General features: G+C 38.2%; 1 protein-coding gene across 1 annotated transcript in view; it reads right to left on the bottom strand.

The window, feature by feature from the left end:
• The window catches only part of LOC146504025 (solute carrier organic anion transporter family member 1C1-like), a 40,214-nt gene that overhangs the window by 14,504 nt on the left and 4,183 nt on the right, over positions 1–21,527 (bottom strand). The window contains 6 exon segments of the mRNA XM_085184331.1: positions 2,158–2,256; positions 2,907–3,053; positions 3,135–3,256; positions 4,964–5,096; positions 9,466–9,607; positions 20,133–20,301. Coding sequence (XP_085040457.1) covers positions 2,158–2,256; positions 2,907–3,053; positions 3,135–3,256; positions 4,964–5,096; positions 9,466–9,607; positions 20,133–20,228 — 739 coding nt within the window. The 5' untranslated portion in view covers positions 20,229–20,301.

The following is a 21,527-nucleotide window of genomic DNA, read 5'->3' as shown; positions in this document are numbered from 1 at the left end:
GTATTATTCATTCTACTACTTTTCTGATTTTCATCTATTCTAAGCACTCAGATTGTGTGTCCAGTCTGAAAATGACATACTTTATGGTACTGATTGATATTTTTACTCAAGCTATTTTTTGTTGTTTTTTTGTTATTTATACGTTATGAACATGCTTGTTACTATGAATAAGACAGGACACATTTAATGTATTATACAGCATAGGAAAACTATAGAAACTAATGTTATTTTTTTAGATTAAGAATAATAATAACAAAATCCAGTGCCGAAGAACATGTGTTTACTCCTTTGTGTGTTTTTAATCGATCTGAAACTCTATATTTTTCTTCTCCTTTTTTTGTTAAAGGCTACTTTCCTTTTAGCTTTTTCCTGCTGTCCCATTTTTTTTGTTCTGTTCTCTTCTGTCTCTTTCTCTCAGTCTTTCTTGCCGACCAGAGGGCTTTGTCCCTCTTCTTCCTCAGCTGGCCTCATTACCTAAGTGATGCTAATCCTGTACACCTGCTCTGTTTAGAATTGTGCACGCAACGAATGTGAGCCCCTTTTTTCTGATAACATCAGGCCTCAGTTTTATGAATGAAAAACTCTTTTTCACAGCAGATATTTGAGCTCCAAAGGAAGTCAGGCAACAGCTGTTACAAATAACATTAACAATGGCCCTGTTGTATTTAAGTGACAAAGCTACAGCGCTGTTGATGGGCAGTCTCAGTGCACAGTATCAGAGTTTAAGCATATAAACAATGCATGTGCACAAAAAAGTGGTAATGCAATTTTAGACATTGCTGCTGTTTCGAAAAATGGTACAGTAACAATTTGGATACTTTAGATCAGGTAATAATAGAGTTTTATAGAGTGAGCTGCATGCAGGTGAAATGTAAAAAAAAGATTCAGTATAAACCAAGAAATGTAATCCATGGCTTTTTTTAATTGGCAACTTTTCAGCAATCAGACTTCATTTATAATGCTAATGAGTAATGAGCTTTATAATTGTTTTAATTAAGATTTCAGCACAAAATTCAATTTTAACCTTAGCTTTTTTCCACAGTCCTAAATTAGCCTAATGTTTCTTTCAGTCTTGCAATTTGAGACTGATTATCTTTTTGACATTTAAAACCAAGCAATAAAGCTGATTAGCCATCAGTCTCACAATGTAAGAAACCAACCAAGAGTCTGCTGACCCAGCCTCTGGGGATGACTGGCAATTTTTCTAGGGCCAGAAACTATCAAAAGATTTGCTGACATTTGCTGCTCATTGTTTATAAACCCTTTTTTATCACTTGTTTGTTTTGGGGTATTAACATGTTAAATTACCTATTTTACACAGTGGGCTTTTTATTTGCATTGTTTGCCTGGATACAACCAAAGCAGCCAAAGTTTGCTCAAACATGTATTGGTCCATAGAACTGAAAGCTTCAAGTGCAGGAAATGTCTCTGCTACAGATTCTGCTCACTCATATGTAGATATATGTGTACAAATATTATCACGTTCATCATTTAAAAATAAACATGATAAATCAGCACCTTGAGGCGACTTTTGTTGTGATTTGGCGCTATATAAATAAAATTGAATTGAATTGAATTGAATTGAATCAGTAAAATAAATAGCCACAACCCCCAATTGTCTGCAAAGCCAACTGCAGTTGCACAAGTCAGTTTCAGTTGCAAATGGTTATCTGGGAGCATTTGTATATTCATTTAACCGTGGAAAAGCATATCAGGCTATGTATGATTACAATTTATTAAAACAGAAAACGTTCTGTCTTTATGTGTACATACAGCCATGTCAGCATAGTTTTGTGGATCTGGCCTTAGGACCCTAAACCACAGTCAAATATGATTTATTTTAATAGGTACAAAACATTTTATCCACCTCTAACTTTTTCCTAACGGTGATGGTGCTTATTATTAAGATTTTATTTTAACATCTGACTGTTAGCTGGGGCTCACCCTTTAATGTTTATCAACTCTTATCAGCTATTGTGGCACCATTGTTTTTTTATGATATCAGCAACAATAATTAAACCAAAAGATGAATCTGAACTTTTAATATTCCACAGTCACTCAGATAATAATCAGAGTCATGGTGTTAATGGCAGCGATTTGTGTAGACAGTCTGGCCTCATAATAACAATTTAAAAAATGTGTTAGTATTAAACTCACCCATTTTTACAAATCCAATGTCCACATAGATTTTGGCACAAAGGGAGCCCAATAGGTAACCAAACACAGGGCCAACCACTGAAATGGTCTGCACACAACCTAGGATGTGACAGTCATGCCAAAAGAGACACATGACATATAAAACAGTCAGATATCAGTAGATGAGTACACTGTGGTCATAAAAGGATAGACATAGTGTGCCAAGAAAATATCCCCCTCATCATTACACCACCACCCTGCTTTCATGTTGTTTACACCACATTCTGACCCTAACCTTTGTATGTTGCACTGGAAATCGAGACTCATCATTTTCTGTAAATGTAGAAATAGGACACTGGCTTTGGCATTAGCCCTGGAAGCGCATCCAATGCACATAACTTACCTTTGATGCAGTGCAGGTTTACAGTCTAGAACAAGTTTCATGTTCTCTACCTGCACAGACTGTTGCCCACGCCAAAAAGTTGGCACCAGAATTGAACCACAAAATGTCTGAGCACATAGTTGCTACCTCTGACTTAGGAACGATGGTAAAATGCTGCAGGAAAGTCATCAGTGATTTGCAGATAAAGCCCATAGATTATCTCCCCCATGACTTTCTTCCCACAGAAATAACCAAAACTTCTGCTACATATCGTTCAGTTTTCAAATCTATCGCAATGTGAGATTCTCTCTGGTTGTGCATCTGCACCATGTCAGTCAAAATAGGTAAGAGCAAATTTATCTCTACCACTAGGTGATGTTTTTCTTACCAACATAAAGTGCAGCATTCTCCTCAGTGGCAAAATCATCTATATACGAGATTCCCAGAGGCTGAACAGGTGTCTCTCCAATCCCGCGCAAAACATTTCCAAGGAGCACATAGATCCACATGGACAGGTTGGACTCGCCTTCACAACCTTGAGCAAAAGACAAGTATAATTAGACATATTTCTTATTTACACAAGTGTGTGTTTGTGTGTGTGTGTGTCAGCACAAACCTGAGGCTGGCACTTGAGGTAGTGTACCGTCTTCTGTCAGGTTTGCTGGTGGTTCTGGCCGACACGGAGAGGGGTTAAGAGTTGAGTTCACTACCCACCGCACTGATGTCTCAAACTCATAACTGTTCACAAAATTCAAACAGTTCAGATCAGCGACAGAACAAAAATACTCATTCCAACTAGTTATAGCTTCAACTTGTGCCGGAAGGGACGTTTGTACAGTTACATGTGACTATGTGCATTTGTGACAGAAGAAAGGAAAGTGCTTAATGAAAAGGCAACATGCTGGTATAGGCTGACCCATGATGCTCTAAATAACAGATTAAGTACTAGTAATATAGCAAGCGCATACACAGCTGTCCTCCGGATTTTCCACACACTCATCATGGGCATGGATGTGACGGTAATTTGGGGTCTTTAATTATTTTTGAACTGTTCTTTTTCCACGGTGGAATGATTTGCAGCATATTTAATGATTTTAAAAAACAAGAACTTTATTTTGGATTTTCTCTAATCCACACAGAGTAAAAGTATACATATATGCTCAAATATACTCATACACTCCAATAATATTTGGTTAAATATCATTTGCACCTCATCCAGATATTTGTGGCAGCCATCAACAAGCTCCTGGGATAATTCTAGCTGGATATTTGAGCACTCCTCTTGACTAGAAAGTTTATACTTGCTGGTTTTCTGGCATGTACGTGGTTTTTAAGCACAGTCCACACATTTTTAATAGGGTTGTGGTTTGTATCAATACCACTAGCAGCAAAAGAGTCCCAGAGAATGATGTGACCACCACCATGCGTGAGAGCCAGTACAGTGTTCTTAGGTTTGAAAGCCTCATGTTTACTCTTCCAAACATGCCTTGTGTCATAGTGGTCAAAAAGCTCAATCTTTGTCTCTTCCGACCGTAACATTTTTCTCCATTAGTCATTTGGCTTGTACATGTGAGCAACTACAAATTTCAGTTAAACTTGGCAGAAGAAGCAGGGGCTTCTTCATGGTCAGCACTCTCTTAGTCCATAGAGACGTAAAAAACTTTTTCGCTGTGCACAGTGATGCTGGTGTTCCAGCAGTTTCCAGTTCATGGAAGGTTTGAGTCTTGGTGGTCACTGGGTTGTTCCTAAACATCGTAAGCAATTTCCTCTTATATAAGGGTGACAGTTTGGGTCTTCTTGTAGGCCTTGGTAAAGTGGTAACACACTGAATTACTTGTACTTGCATACAATTGTTTGACCTGATGATCTGGAATATGCAGTTATTTTAGTAATGCCTCAAAGAGACCTTCCCAACTTGTATAAATCGAAAGTTCTCCCTCTTGGATCGTCACTGAGTTCCTTTGACATTCCCATTGTTTTGAGTTTTAGTCAGTCCAGTGACTGTTGTCAAGCAAATCCTTTTTCTATGCTGGGAAAAAACAAACTGCCAGTCACAGTACACCATCATCACTAACGAGAAGTCAACAGGTATTGCCCTCATCAAGTTAAAAAAACACTGCAGAACCTTCAGAATCCCTTATTAAAATATTTAAATTACTGTATTTATAATTTTGAGCCTGTGTGGATTAGACAAACTGCAAAATAAATTCAAACATGTACACTCATTTCTTATTAGAAATAAAAAACGGTTACAAAAATTATTAAAATTCCAAAATAACCATGACATTTATTTCCACAGTTACTAAAACTATCCCAAGTCATCACCTGACAAAAATGAATAACATTAATTGATTATTTGAATCTTTCATACAATAATTAATATCTGCTATTAGGGTTATGGTTAAAGTCAAAGAGCAAACAGACCTGTTAGTTAGGATTACTCACCGACCGATGATGAAATGAGGCAGAGCTATGATGAAGGTGCCGATGGACATCAATACACAGCCCATTGCAATGATCTTTGGCCTGTGGAGTTTGGCTCCAAAGTAACTGACAAAAGCTATCACCAGCAGGTTGCCTGGGAAGTTTGAGCAAGAAATATCATTGATTTAGAGCAGAAAGCACAGACATGGGGAAAAAACCACATCATTGCCTCCATGCACTAGCTTGGGATTGTTTTTTTATGGGCTTTTTGATAGTGTTTGGTTTATATGTGGCTCTGCATGCTGAGGGTAAAATCAGCAAGGTCTTTTTTTTTAATTTGCTTTCTGTACCTGAACAGATACAAATCATAAAGGAAAAGGCCGAGGCGATTATTTCCCATGCACTCCATAGCCAGTAAAACATTTATCCTATACTATAGAGTCAGTAGATGTTATAATAGCGTGCGTGACATTTAAATGAGTCAGTGTAAGGTGATGCATTAATTTTTCATGTGGAAATCCTGGTTGCTCAAGTGGCGTGAGATCTTATTTTGAGAGAAGAATTTACAGTACGCAGTATCGAACATGACAGAAAAACTAAACAAGGCTCCCTGCTGCCACCTTTTTTAGCGCATTCTGTCCACGATCAGTGACATGGAAACTCCATTTTAAATGGGGTGGTATAGTGGTGAAGAAATCTCATCTTACTTAGTATCCTACAATAGTTATGACTTTTTGCAGTCGTGCCTTCTAAAGAAAATAACCACATGCCTCTCATAGCGCAGTCCTTATTATACTCGTAAATTCATCAATGGATTATGGGTATCTAAGTTTTATCTAGTAACAGATTTTTCCCCCAAAACCTGTTAAAAGTGAGAGACAGAGGGATACAGAAGTGAGCTGGAAGCTAAACAAGTTTATACAGGAATATATCAGCGCTGCCGGCTGCTCAACACATGAAGATGACAAACTAAGAATGATTTATGTAGCGTAGTATGTGTATGTACGTATAGTCAGTCACCTGAGCTCATCTTGCAGGCATGATCTCTCTAAAGATCAGCATCTATTACTATCACTCTCTGCTTTCCTTTTTTATTATTCTTTATTTCCTCCCCGACCCCCTCACACGTCCCCTCTGTTGTCCTCTCTTGTTCCTTGCACTGTCCTTTTTCCCTTTTCTTTCCTCTTCACAGTGCCCTGCTCTGCCTCTATGTTACCCTGGCAACAGTCCTATAGAAAAAGCCTGTTGCCTAGGCCACATGAGACCAGCAGCTTTCACAGGAGATGGAGAGAATCAGGATACTCCGTATCGACTCCACCCAAGGTGCCATCACCATCTTCTCCTCCGGCAGACTACCAGGGTTCACACACATGTGCGACCCGCAATGCTGCAGATCATAAATGCTAATTATTCTTCATTACTATTGTCTCCCACTGTAACACAATGACTTTTATCTTCTATAGCTTGTTTCTATAGCATGTTTCTTTGGGACTGAGTCTGCACTGCAAGCCATGTATAATTTATAACCTACAAGAGGCTCTTCAGATGAATGGATTAGACTTATATAACTGCCCCAGAAATTGGTAAGTGGACCACTGGAGAACAATCTGATAACAGTATATACAGCGGTTATTGTATGCATGCTGTAACACTACTCGGACTGAATTTTGACTGTAAAATTTATTACAGATGATCCTATTATTACCATATGATTAAAATACAAAGAACTCATTTTTTTCTAACATCATATTTTCACATCCACACATTTCTTGCTCTTGAGGCTTGAAAGGGTGTTTCCAACTTCTCAATAAATGTAGTATGACCTCTTCAGCACACATTCTGATTTGTAAAATTCATTGAGTTTCTCTTTAAAAAGAGCACCGTAAATGATCACTTCTGTTTTGGGAGTTCCTAAATGATGAGCCTGTGTGGTTATATACTGTTTCAAAGTACATCTGTGACTTTTCTGAGTAGTAACTCTGAGCTTGTAAAACAAGTCAAGGTGAAGTCAAGCTGAAATTCAAACTGAAGAAATGTGATTTAAGTGACTGAACGTTTGTCTTCCTCTCACCCCTGACTAGTCATGTTACCCCTCCCTGAGCCTTCCAGAAGTTTCTTCCAGTAAAAAAGGAGTTCTTCCTTCCCCACTCTTGCCAACTGCTTGCTCACAGGGTGTCATCTGATTGTTGGGATTTTCTCTGTATTATGGCAGGGTTATTGCTTTACAATATACGTTTTGAGACAACTGTTGTTGTGATTTGGATTTATATAAATGAAATTGAACTGCATTGAACTGAAATGGAAATTGAACGTGACATAATTGTTGGTGCCAGACAGGCTGGCCTTTGAAATTAAACTGATGGAACAGGAGATTCACATCATGGATGTGCAGCTGACACATCTGCAGCAACTATGATGCTGTCATGTTAATATGGACCTAAATCTCTGAGGACTATTTCCAGCACCTTGCTGAACCTATGTGATGAAGATTAATTGCACAATAGTGATGGGTAGTTCGCGAACAAAATGGCTCTTAGAGCCGGCTCTTTGAAGTGAACGACGCGAGCCGGCTCCTTATTGGGAGCCGTGAGGTTTTTTTTTTTCTTTCTCTCACCCTCTCTCTCGCCCTTTTTTCCGCTAAACTCCGCACGCGCGGCCTGTACTTTACGCTGGGCAGAGGGGGGAGGGGCGTTAGTTACACTCACAGTAGCACAGGAACAGAGCCAGAGAGAAAGAGAGCGAGGGACAACAACGTCACATTAGAAAGGTATAGTAATCATCCACTATTTTCAGTTGCAGATCATAAAGGATTCAGAAATCATGCAGGCCCATATGACAGAGAATGTGCATCTTCTTTTTGTTTTAATATTTTAATTTATATTTAATTGTGTTGTGGTTTGCAGTGTTTTGTGTTGTTTCACGTTAAATTTGTTTAAAAGGAAAAAGCTGAAAATTTAAAAATTTAAAATGTAAATAGTTGTTTTTTGTATTATATGATTTATTTATTACATTTTATGTGGAGTGAATAAATAAAGTATATTTATGGTGGCCCTTAGAGACAAAGCATGTACAAACTCCAAAACGCGTACAAACTCAGAAGCACGTACAAACTCCAAAACACGTAAAAACTCAGAAGCACGTACAAACTCAGAATCACGTACAAAAGACAACAGAAGTGCTCCAGGATGCTAGGGCGCGTTGTTGAGCTTTTGTTTCCTAGTGGCTACACAAGCCAGGAAGTATCAACAACCGTGAACTGTGTGGTAGTAACAGGTAAATGAACTTTTTTTTTTTTAATTATTTGAATAAATAAGAGTGCTTGTCTATAAATACACAAACAATACACACATGCTTTCAATTGTGTAATTTAAGTGATCTGGGTAGCTCTGTTTTGGAAGTTCAGTAAACGCTAAAAATGTGTTTTGGAGTTTGTACGTGCTTTTTGGAGTTTGTATATGCTTTAGAGTTTGTACGTGCTTTGTCTCTAGGGGCCATATATAAACATATATAAATAAAACCACTTTTTTTAACATTAGTAATTCCTTTTCTGCATAATTTTATATTATTGTTAATGATTAAATAATTAAAGCAACAAAACAACCTGAACATCCGGTTCGGAGCCGAAAGAGCCGGCTCTTTTTAGTGAGCCGAGCCGAAAGAGCCGGATCTCTAAAAAGAGCCGGAAATCCCATCACTATTGCAGAATTAAGGCAGCTCTGAAGACAAAAGAGAAATCACAATTATATTATTTGGTAAAGACCCTACAATAATGCAGAGAAAATCGCAACAGTCAAACGACTCCATTTGTGCAAGCACTTGGTAACAGTGGGAAGGAAAAGCTCCTTATTAACAGGAAGAAACTGCCAGCAGAACCCAGCTCAGGAAGGGGGCAGCAAGCTGCCATAACTGGTTGGGGTTAAACGGGGAAGCCCCCAGAAGCATAAGCCTATTACAGTGTAACTAAGGAAAGATTCAGGGTCCAGCCCTATCTATATCCTTTAACAAAAAGGAAAGTTTTGATCCTACTCTGGGAGAAATATGAGCTATCTTTCTAGTCCCTGTCAGTACTCTGCTATCTTGTTAAATAGCATTTAGGAAATCAATTGAAGGCACAAAGATGCATATGATTTATGTTCCATCCCAGCTGATTTTATATTGTGTGAAGGGTCAGGTCAAGGTTTTTGTAGCCCATTAACAAGTGCACTAAACAAATATTGCATAACAACGTCTTTCAAATTTTAGAATGTGGCTTTCCATAGCGTAAAAACAGCTAGGAGCTCAGCTTATGTCCTTGCTCAACATTATGACTCATCATCTACGCACACAGACACACAAACACGCAAACACACCCCTCTGTCCTCTTCTGGGAACTCTGATGAATCTTTTATCTGAAGCTTGAATATCTTGATGACCCATTCATATTTTCTCCCCAAAGACAGAACGAGAGAAGCGAGGGGAGCCCATGACACAGAGGCTACAAATAGAACAACAAAATAACAGCAGTCACAAGCAGGCCTACCCACCTATCTCGAAGCTCCCGTCAATGACACCTATTAGGTAACTAGGGATGTCAAAGCGCCTCTCGAGCTGGGTTATTGTGCTCTTCATGTAGCTCCCCGACAGAGCCTTTGCGAAGTAGGCAAAGGACAATGCCACCAGAAACATCTAGAAAACAGAAAGACACACACAAACGCATTGATATGCATGAAACTCCAACAGGAGAAAACACACTGTTTTAACATAATCATCCTCCATAATATACTTGATTATGTAATGCTTCTGTTTGTGTCTACCCACAAAAGACAGAAATGAAATGCTTATGTCACCACTGTGGCTTCTACAATGCACGGACGCGCCACATTCAACTTCGTCAACTCATCCAAAAACCACTAATAATTAACATTTGCCAGCGTCACAAGAATAACAAGGATTTTGATGACGGAAAGGGATAGAGCGGGAAGCAATGAAGTGCAAATAAGATTCTATGAACTGTGAACAACAGCGAGATAAAACAAACCTTTGAGTGTTGACAGATGAATGGACGACTTTGTTATACAGTATGTGACATGTGCATGTTTCACATCTTCTATTCTTATAACAATGCTAAATTCAATTAAATCCAACATATTTTTTAATTCAGTTTGTATAGTAGCAGCTTACAAGGTAAAGACTTTGCAATACTAAAGGGAGAACATGACCTGTAACTTAAATCCCTTATAAGAAAGCCCTGTGTGATCGTGGGGAGAAAAAACTCCCTTTCAACAGGAAGAACCAGGCGCAGGGAGTCACCACTGAGGTCAGCACTTGTTATAGACTTATCTCTAGTGCTGCAGCAAGCACTTCCAAAAACAAGTCCAGAGTAGTTATGTGCTAAGTAAAGCCAGCTCCAATCTCCATGAAAAAAAAAAAGGGGGGGGGGGGGAGAGAGAGAGGCCATGACGTCTATGAAAAAATGTAATCATTTAGGCATCATTGAATTAAGTCGAAACCAACACTTTAACAGGCTGCTCTGTAGCAGTCTGGAGTGGTAGATTGCACTCAGACAAAGAAACACAGTCAGTAAAGTCTGTAAAAACATCCCTGTGTCATGGCCCAGGGTTTTGTGCTGTTTTGGAGTGCCTGATTCCTAGTTAAACTGTTTGTAGCTCCGTTTCTCTTTTATTGTTCTTCTAGTTTGGAGTTTTGATTTTCTGCCTGTTGATTTTTTTAATTTTATTTCTGTTTTAGTTTCTTTATTATTATAATATTGAGCTTTGTTTCTTGTGATGTTATTGAGTCTGATTCTCTACTTTATTGTTATCTCACCAGTTAACCTTTGTGGTTTTATGTTTGGATTGCTGTTAAATTTTATTGTTGTTCAATGTTACCTTAGGGGTTTGCATTTTTGTCTGTGTGTGTGAGAGAGAGTGTTTTTTTTTTGGTCTTTACTAATAGACTCCTCTGTTTTCTTGTTTTCCTTTCCCTCCATTATGTCAGTGCCTGTCTTTTCTCCCCCCTGAATTCGTTAATTCACGTTTACCACTTGATTTCTCATTTTTCAGCATCTCCATGTCGCTTATTTTACATTTTCTGTTTTTTTGATAGTCACTTTTCTCTCTTGCTTTAGTTTTTGGTTCGGTTTACACCTTTAGCTCTTTCGCTAACCTGTCTCTAATCTCTAATCAGCCCTCTGCCTGTCTATCCCATACTTGTCCCCAATTCAGGGGATGCATCCTTCGATAACTGTGAAGGCTGGAAGTCACATTGTGAAATTAGCTGGTCTAGCCTATAGGACACACTGCTCAGGTTACCAAGCTCAGGAAATGAAGGCAATCTTTATTTTATCTCATTTGGCTTCCTTTTACAAAGATCTTTCATTGCCATGTGATGTATCTGACGCTAAGAGACCACTAGCTTGTAAAAACAAGACCCTTAGGTCTTCTTAGCCAACACTAATGTAAACGACTGTCATCTGGTTTCATCTCACTTTAGTAATGAAATGTACATAATACAGTATGGCCAATAGTTCTCTGCAATATTGCAAATTTTAGTATTGAGCCAATACCAATGTAAATACTGTACGCCTGTTTATAAAAGACTTTGGGTCACCTTCTGTAATTTAAATGTGCTATAAGCTACACATAAAATAGGTGTGACAGTTAGCACAAAAAATAATTAAAACAAATCAAGGTTCATTTATTTTCATTTCCATATCGCTTTATATTTTCTTCTACTATACCTATATATATATACTTATATATGGGTAAAAGAAATTCACAATCTGTGATCAATTGATGTTCCTGATTAGACTGAGGAATAAATATTCCTTTATTAAGTGACAAAATCCTGCCATGACATAACTGTCTTAAGTGAGATGGAAAAGATATCAGAGCCTTAATCAGGGTCATTTTTGCTTGCACCTAACAGCAGAGAGGTGATACAAACATGCCTATAAAATATGATGTAATGGAGTCCTGATGGGGTGTTTACTGTGAAGTTCGATTAATGGTTTAGTGAGGCTAAACTTAAAGTTAAAAGATTCACATATGAGGCTCTTCTCACCTGGGTTTTGGTTTAAAATCAGTTGGAAGCACCACATTTTTACTGATTCTGTTATCTGCAACGTGCATTAAGTGTGAAACACATCCCGTGCCTGGGGAATACGATTTTTAGTATGCCTTGACACAACAGTTGGTGTTATTAGGCGCTATAAAATATAATTAGGTGCTATAAAAATTATTTAATTAATATATCAATCAATCAATAAATTAATTAATTTGGTGCTATATAAATAAAACTATATAACTAAAAATGAATTGACTTGTGCAGTTTGTTGAGTTATACCGTAGTCACACCACCAAATGAATCCCAGCTGTAAAGTTATAACAGTGCCTCACTACAGTAATCACAGTAATTACAGTAATCAGTGTACATTTATAACAATACCCTTAAAACCTTAAAGCTCAAAAAACGACTGACTATACCTTTAAAGTGTTAAAGAAATAAGACAAGAGAAAATCACCACATCAACCCCTGATTTCACCTAAAGACCAAATCTTAAATTCTGCAGTACTAAAACTGTTGCACTGTGGCTGCAGGTGTAATGAAGGAAATCAGAATCTCAAACTTATTTCTTTCATCCTAAAATGTGATTTGAATTGATTCTTTCACCATGACGTCAACAAATACAAAATGACCCTTAAAAGAAAGATTGAGGAAATCGAAGGAGTGTTGTGTTTGAGCAGCAGGGAAATCCCCTCTTGGCCAAAATTCTACAACAAAAGCCAGGAGGGGAGCATCTGCAACATACAGCTTTAGATTGGTGACAATTCATGAAGGATGGGAAACTATAAGTTCAATATAATATCTGCTCAATATTAATGGTAATAATGTTCATACAAAGAAGGAACACTGCGGTGACGTGTGAGCCGGTAAACCACAGCGCAGGAAAATGTTAATACATTTTGGCTTTCTATAGGTGGAGGTAAATAATTCATTAAACAGATGAACAAATCAAAGATTCTGCATATATTAACTGAAGTGGTGCTGGTAGAGCTGCTATATGAAGAACCTTCAACCTGAGATTGTACTGTTTCTGTGTCTGTCCTGAAGATAATCATAACTGCTCGTGCATTATACTGCTCACACTTGACACATGATATTTTCTTGTGATCCTCTAAAGACCTCAAATGATTTAAATTAAAAAAAGAAAAACATTCATAATCGAACTGCACTTCAAATCTCTCTCCTTTACTCTGCCTTATGCATTATAATAGCTGGATGTTTCAGGATATATAGTGGAATATTTGGGACTTAGTGTTTTATAGGCTGATTACATAATTAACCACCATCATTATAAAAAAAACATTTGTTAAAAGAACACAAAATAAACTTCATACTTGAAATGTCTTTTACTCTTTTTCTAGTGACTTTGTGATGTAGTCTCCTGTACTTTGAATGAAGGAATGGATGATGTAGAGCTGTTCCAGTCACTAGATGTGTTTTAAAAGTTTCACATGAAATGGATGATGGAGTTTAATCTATAGGTAAATATTTTTCCCTGCACATCCATGGGAGCAAATCCCCCCATGGTATTCATTCTCTGTCTCCTGTAATCTCGTTTCTAAATAAGCGCAAAGAGATGTAATGTACACTGTGCACACGACTTATTTCACTCCTCTCTACAGTGTTTGCACTCGATGTACTGTAAACAAAGCTACTAATTACTCTGCCTGTGAGGTTCCCGATTTTAATGATTTATCATTATCTTTTGAGGAAGTAGGTATAATATTGTCTAAAAGAAACATAATTATCTGTCATAAAATAATGACAAAAAGAGCTCAAATCATTTTTGCTATTATTCTCCTTAAGCATTTCTTTCACAGAAACCGGCACACAAACCTTGTGTTTACAACCTTCATTTTGTGTTTTATGAGCCATTTCACTAGCTGGGCCCACGTCCGCATTTTAGGTTTGACAGCGTTTTAGTAAGTAAAGGTGAATGCTTGGACATGAATTGAGCTGCGGTTTGGGGAAGGCCTCGAAGGGGACTGGTGACGGCTCCCGGGCCTGGCAGATCCCTATGTACTAAATAGAAATAAAGAAGTTAAAGAATTGAGAACAAGGAGGGAGGGTGGGGCACGTAAACTAGAATGATCAGCTTGCAGTACTGCGGGAACCTGACAACCGGTAGGAGCGTGTTTGGAGGTGTGGTCCTGCGCCTGAAATTCCAATACGTAATCTCCAATTAAGGTGGACCTGCTGTCCTGTTCCATAACCCAAGTGTGCCTGAGCATCAGGGCCCAAACTGTTTGCCACACAGAGAGCAGAATCTATTACTCCAGCAATTACAGCAAGTTGTCCAGGTCCTGACACAGCAAAGCAGCCTCAGACCATCACACTAGAACCACAATGTTTGACTTTTGGTATGATGTTCTTTTTTGGAATGCTGTGTAAGTTTTATGCCAGATGTTAAGGGATGTAACACTCCCAAATAATTCTCATGTCAGTGCACGGAATATTTTTCCAAAAGTCCTGGGTATCATCAAGATGTTTGTTTGTTTTTTGGCGAATGTGATACGAGCCTTTGTGTTCCTTTTAGTCAGCAGCGGTTTTCTCCTTGAACTCTCCCATAGATGCCATTTTTGCCCAGTCTCTTTTGTATTGTTGGATCGGGAACTTTAACCGAGGTAAGTGTGGCCTGTAGTTTTTTTTAGTTTGGGGTCTTTTATGATCTCCTGTATGAATTGTCATTGCACTCTTGGAGTAATTTTAGTAGGCTCGCTACTCCTGGGAAGTTTTCTCCATTTGTGGACAATGGCTGTCACTGTGGTTCACTTGAGTCCCAAAACAGTTCTCTGGGCAAACTTGTCTTGTTAATGCCAGATGTCAGGAGAGAATGACCGGACTCCTTTGAGCAGAAATAGAGGCAACGCTAATTCAAATAACCATTTCTTACAACCTAGTTATACATAAGAGCATCTCTGACCACACAGCAGCAGAAGATAACACCAGTTGCCACTCCTGTTCAATAAGAGCAGAAAACTAAGCCTACAATTCACACAGTCACTAAAACTGAATGGCAAGAGATTGGAAAATCTTTGCTTGAGTCTGATGAGTCTCCATTTCTACTGTGACATTCAATTGATAGGGTCATAATTTGGTGCAAACAACAAGAAAGAATGGATCCATTCTGCCTTGTATCAATAGCTGACACTGTAGTGATGGATTAATGGGGTTGGGGACATTTTCTTGACACACTTCTGGCCTGGTAGTGTCAACTGAGCATTGTTTAAATGCCACAGCCTACCTGACTATTGCTCCTGACCATTTCCATCCCTTCATGGCTCCAGTGTATCACAGTGCAGGATAGCGCACCCAGTCACAAGCTCAAATCATCTGGTTTCTAAAACGTGACAATGAGTACTCTGTGCTCAAATGGCCTCCACAGTCACCAGATCACAGAGCACCTTTGACATGTGGCAGAATCTGCATCATGGATGTGCAGCTGACAAACCAACTGTGTGATGTTATTATGTTAAAGTGGGCTAAAATCTCAGAGGAGAATCAAGATTTATAGTACCTTGGTGAATCTATGCCACAAAGAATTAAAGCTGTTCTGAAGGCAAAAGCGGGTCCAATCAAGTACTAGCAATTTACACAATCAAGTGGCCAGTGAGTATAAATATGTAAATCTAAATTTACATCTGAAGAAATGTTTGTTGATATGTTTATTTATGCACCACAGTAATCTGACGACTCACGGAGACACACAGGGGACGCCTTAACAATCCTGGCATGACATCTTAAGGTTAAGGGCTAATCCTAGTTATTTAATTGTGTTAATCAGTGCCGGTTTCTAATGCCCTTAATAAGCTAGCAGAGTTAAGAAACTGCAGCTAGACATCAGTAATACTAATAGAGAACAATTACGCTATGATGCCTTAATGTTTTTAAGTTAATATTGTATAATCAACTTTGTCATGATTTAATGAGGACTAAAAGAAGCCTTTGCATGCCACAGATGCCGCAGAGAATTGAAACGGGACAAACAAAATGCAAATATCTGTCACAAGAATAGTACCTAAATTTGCTTGTGCACATAAAGAAAGTAAGTTCTTGAAGTTGTTTAGCAGAAAGTCCCACTTTACCAAATGAAAGTTTGGAACTTGCTGCCACATCTTAGTTCCCGTATGGACTTTTTCTCTGTTTAGAGGCCTAACTTGATCATGTGTGAAAAGACTTGTAATTGACTTTGTGATTGCCAGGTTATTTAAATCCTGAAAACAAAGCTCGCAGACTCACTCTGAAAGCACCTAAATTATAATTTGATGAAGGGCTATTATGGATTTATTTCTTAGAGACAACACATTCATTTAATATCCTATATGTCCTTTTCTTGTGTACTTTGCTATTACTTGATGTTTTATAACAAATCTGATTTGAGGTCACAGATTGATCTTTTTGACCATTTAGTAGTCATTTAATTGGAAACAGCTGGCTGTATCTTTATATATTAGTTGTTGTAAAAGTACCTCGACAAATTAGACAGATAGAAGTAACTCTGAGTATATTTAACATGATATGTTAAGATAATAATGAGTTTAAGACTGTGACTAATAATATGTCTTATGTCAGCACCTATCCTTAGAAGCAGGATAGACTGAGGGACCCCATCAATGTGAGGTGAGATCATGCCGGCCAGTGCTAGCTGTAGAGCATTAACACCAGTAGGTCATGACATGACATTTAATGGTGGGGATGAAGCAAGCATGCATACACATTTTTTCCCACCAAGTGAAGGCTCCTTGCCACCAATCAGCAGTCACACATGACTGTTTCTCATCTAAGTCGCATTTAAATCAGTTGGAGTCAGTGCACTGTGTCTGTGTTAGTTCAAGCTCACACCAAATATTACTTTTATTGAGACACAAGTTGACTTTACTGCAGTCATAAAGTTCTTCATTTATGTTCAGTAACAGCTAAAATCAAAGTGTTTGTATTTTGGTGAGTGGCAAAATCTCCTGGAGATGTATTTATAAAAAGTAGTCTCTATGCACCTCTGCATTTTTCCAGGTAACTCATGGGTTTACCCATTCTCTTTAATGTGGTACCAGCGTAGAGCTCATTGAAGTTGAGCCAGATGTCTGATGCATGTCAACTCTTAGCATAATTCTTTTTTTTTTTAATTATTTGGTACAGTTATTCAGTATGTTTTTCAGAATTAAAGTAGGATTGTAAAAGAAATGTCCTTAAATGAAATTGATCATCAAGTTAAACTGCATTGTTACACAAGATAAAATCATCCCAGTAAATTATGTAATGTGTGAAAACACCCAATGACACAACATCTCTCTAAAAGAAGTAGCCAAAGAACCTTAATACACCTTATTCTGTTGCAGATAATACTGACAATGAAGGTAATTGCTTGTATAATAAAAAGTACAATAGGCACTCAAAACAATAGTCATCAGGAACTGATTATTCCTTCGTGAGTAAGACATCCTAACAATTTAACAAAAGTATAAACGTGGTAATGGACTACTTTTCTTTCTGAATAACATCCTGCTTGTTTTGGGATTTTTCAACAATGGCAAGCATTGTGACCTCCTAACCGGTGTTCCACCAAGTGGCAAATAAGCAGTGGCCTCGACATGATTAGAAATCACTAAAAAGACATTCACATTAAGTCTGTGTGAAAGTTGAAGCAAAAGCTTCCTCGTGACCTGTGACCTGCTTTTGTTCTTAGCTCATTTGATGTCATCCACCTAATACGCTTAGACTAACAAAGGCGTCTGACACACACACAGAAAGAGGTTTCAGGATTTTTTTTGTTCTAATCTAACAGTGTGATCCAAAAGAATAAAATAGTTAACTATACACGATTAGAAAGTAAGCATGATTTAGAAGTAACAAAAAACTGAGGCGTTATGACACCAAAGTTTTAGACACCGGTGGATTTAACAAAAAGCAGAGAATAACACTGAGCACCTGATCGCAGTTGAAACGGGCTGTGCCATGTCCCACCCTGCCGGTCAGGGAACCAAACAATTCTGAGAAGAAGTAAGTCTGTCCTGCCACTGCAGTCTGTATTATGATAAGCTGCTTGAACACCATTGTCTCACATCACTTTCAAGTGGGAAAAAGAAACAACGCTGTCTGATCTAATTTAAGGTTTTATAACTTTCATGTTGTTGGCAGAGACATGCTTTGAGCCAATTGGAAGTTTTTCTTATGTTATATAAACGCTTAAGTCAGGAGAAGGGAAAGACTGAGATGGAAAGCCTGAGGTGGTCATTATGCGACAATATGAGATTTGCATCTTGCTCTGTGCTATTTTTGTTCATTTCACCTCAACAAAATTTGAATAACCATTATTACATTTTTACTGTAGCAAAAACAAGACACGGGAAGGAGATTATTGTAAAAAAAATTATAATTTAAAAAAATCACAACCCTGAGAATGCTTGATTTGAGCGTCTTTATCCTTGGATGACTTTTACTGCTCAACAACAACAAAAAATCAGGAGTGTTTAGTGTTTATAGACAATATTGTTAAGATGAATAATTGCTATTAGGTGGCTGATTTTACACGTTTTGTGAGGAAAAGAAAGAAGAAAGCACTGCAAAGATTGGAAAATTGTTTTGTGGTTACAAGGTGCTGTTCTGTGCTTTGAGATAATGAAACTCCTCAACAAGTGAAATCCAAGAGATGAAAAGTTTCAAACTAATACAGACAGAGATTATGGCCATGAACAGATCAGGAACAGCATATTCAGTAGAAGACAGAGATGATGCATTCATTCCCTCTGACAATCGGTTGTGTCCTTTTATTAAGAAAGAAAGGTCAAAATTTATTAAATACAATATTCATCATGCACACATGGAGCACGGTGTATAAGTCTTGAGCCCCAGTTCCTTTTCTTACATTTTGCCTCCAAGGACCCAGAGTTGTAGTATTCTTATAGCTCTTGAGCATTAATCCTCCAGGCTTCCTGAAGGTCTTTCAAAGTTTTTCTTTGGACATTGTTGCTTTGTTTTACTCATTTTCAGTCCAGTCCTTGTACCTGGCCATTTTCAGAGGAATGTGTTTTTCTTTTGTTCATTAAGCCACTTAATACTGACCCGTGAATCATTCAAGTATAAAAAAGGAACCTAATGCACATCTATTACATAGCTTAGCATAGAGCTAATTTTGAATCTAGTAGAAGGCAATGGCAAAAACACATAATTTGTTCTTCTTTCGTTAGCTGAAGGTATACAAAGCTAAGTTTTGCAATTTTTTTTGCATTAACAAGGTGATTCCCAAAGGGCAGTTAGCTGAAAATGTATTCATGTGTCTGCCTGGTGCGCAGTGTGTCATTAAGAAACTGGACAAGTGGCAGGCCTAAAACTCAAAGACTTGACACAGAACCTGAAAAGTTTCATTGAAGTTTCATCAGAAATGCTCAACAGTCTGAGAAGCAATTTTTAAGGTAGGGAAATGGAGAGAAGGATGAGATTACACAAGAACAAGAACCAGGTTTTCTGGAGTAATAAATCCAAATTTGAAACTTTCGATTTAAATCATCATCAGAATACGCAGATGAAGTCAGGAGAGAGAAAGGCTAGCTATAAAACACGGTGGAAGCTCTGTCATGGTTGCAACTGCATTTCAGTCAGTAGTGCTGGGGATCTTGTCAAAATTATGAACGCATAAAAGTACCATCAGATTTGGATCCACCATAAAATAACATCTGGAAAGTGTCTGATTTACCAAGGCTTTGTTTTTAAGCATGACAAGGACCCCAAACACACTGCCTGTGCAATAAAAGCACACCTGGAGAGAAAAGCACTCAGTGGAACACTATCAGTCATGGATTGGTCTCCCAAGAACCCGGACCTTAATGTTATTGAATCAGTGTGTGATCATCTCGACAGAGAATGGAATAAAAGGCAGGCAACATCCAAAGAAGAGCTTTGAATGTCCTTTTGTCTCATATACTCTGTTTCCATATTTAAAAAATGAAAGTGTACGTGCTGTACTGCACATCATTCTTGTAGGAAGAGGCTCGCTGGATTATTGGACTGCTCTAATTTAGTTATTTAGTTATTTCTGGTCTCCACACACAGACATGTCTGAAAGCGTACACAGAGAGAGCATGTGACTCCACAGCAGACACACTTACACACTCACTACATCTACAAAGAGGACATGGCAGTTTGTGTGTACCCTCAGACTGGTGCAGGGAGAGGTGCGAGGCTGTCTGGCTGCACAATCACTGCCTCCGTTCTCCTGTGTGTGTCCTTCCTCAGTTCTCTCCTCCATCCTCCACAAATGTATTTCTTCTTAGCAGAGGTCTCCCACGTATTGCAATTTCTTGGCACTGAGGCATGCAACCCTGCAAATGGATAATTCAAGCATGTGACCCACTTCTCATCCTCAGCACACGAAAAAACAGAAACATGTCTTTGGCGGCTGGCAGAGAGGAAACTAACTCATAATCCTAGAAACATAACAAAACATAAAATAAAAAAAAACAGTTTTCTGTATTTTATATTTATTATAAGCTTAAAACTGAAATACCAAATAAAAGGTGATGACTTCTGGATTCTCAGAGGAAAAATTGTTTTTTTTTTTCACAATATTTTTTTTATCTTTAAACGAAACATTCAAACATATCAAACTACACACCCTGCTGTATTATATGGGTAGTAACAGACCACAAGACAGAATACAATGAAGCATAAACTCAGCTATGAGGCATGTTAAGACTGTAATCTTATGTCTAAGAACTTCAGTGCACTGAAATTATATCATATCAGAGGTAATTTGATTTCCTAGAAGATAAACAGTTGCTTCTGGGGGCCAAAAATGCATGCTGTCGGTGTGGGAAGGTTTTCTATAAACTTGGAGAAAATGCGTCTAAAATGAGCTGGAAGAACGATGATGACTAATGATAGATGATGATAACCGCCACGTGCCCGCCACTAAACTGCTGATCTAGGTTTACTCTGGCTTGCCTCTACTGTCAGTAACCTGCCAATCAAGTGGCCACACCGTGGCCTGAGGGAAGTAAGTATTTGCCTTAATTTATCCACTGAGACTTTAAGACTTTAAAGTACTTATACTAGATGATAGATGATATTAGAGCTTGACCAATGTTGGATTTATAAGACTGATGCTGATATTTGGTTTAAAAAATCCAATATTCTCTGTATTTACTCACTTACGTGCAGTGTTGGGAAGGTTACTTTTAAAATGTATTCCATTACAGAATACAGAATACATGCCCCAAAATATATTCTGTAACGTATTCCGTTACGTTACTCAATGAGAGTAACGTATTCTGAATACTTTGGGTTACTTAATATATTATCATGCTGTTTACAACTACGTGAATGTACTATTGCTGTGATTTATTACTGTTACTGAAGGTCCGCGGCTCCGAACCGTAGTAAAGGGACCTCTGGCTAATACGTTGGGTTCCATGTCGGGCTGGTAGCCGAAAACTAGCTTTACTTTGTTGTCTGGGTCAAGTTTGCTTGCGAGAGACAGAGAGAGGCGTTGAAAGGCTGCGTACAGTCGAGTCTTAATAGCCTACTTACAGCTGGGCTCGTCAGGCTC

This window comes from Neolamprologus multifasciatus, chromosome 14, assembly GCF_963576455.1.
Source record: "Neolamprologus multifasciatus chromosome 14, fNeoMul1.2, whole genome shotgun sequence".
Taxonomy (NCBI): Eukaryota; Metazoa; Chordata; class Actinopteri; order Cichliformes; family Cichlidae; genus Neolamprologus; species Neolamprologus multifasciatus.
Note: the sequence above shows the minus strand (reverse complement) of the source record. Positions and strands in the feature narration are given on the sequence as shown.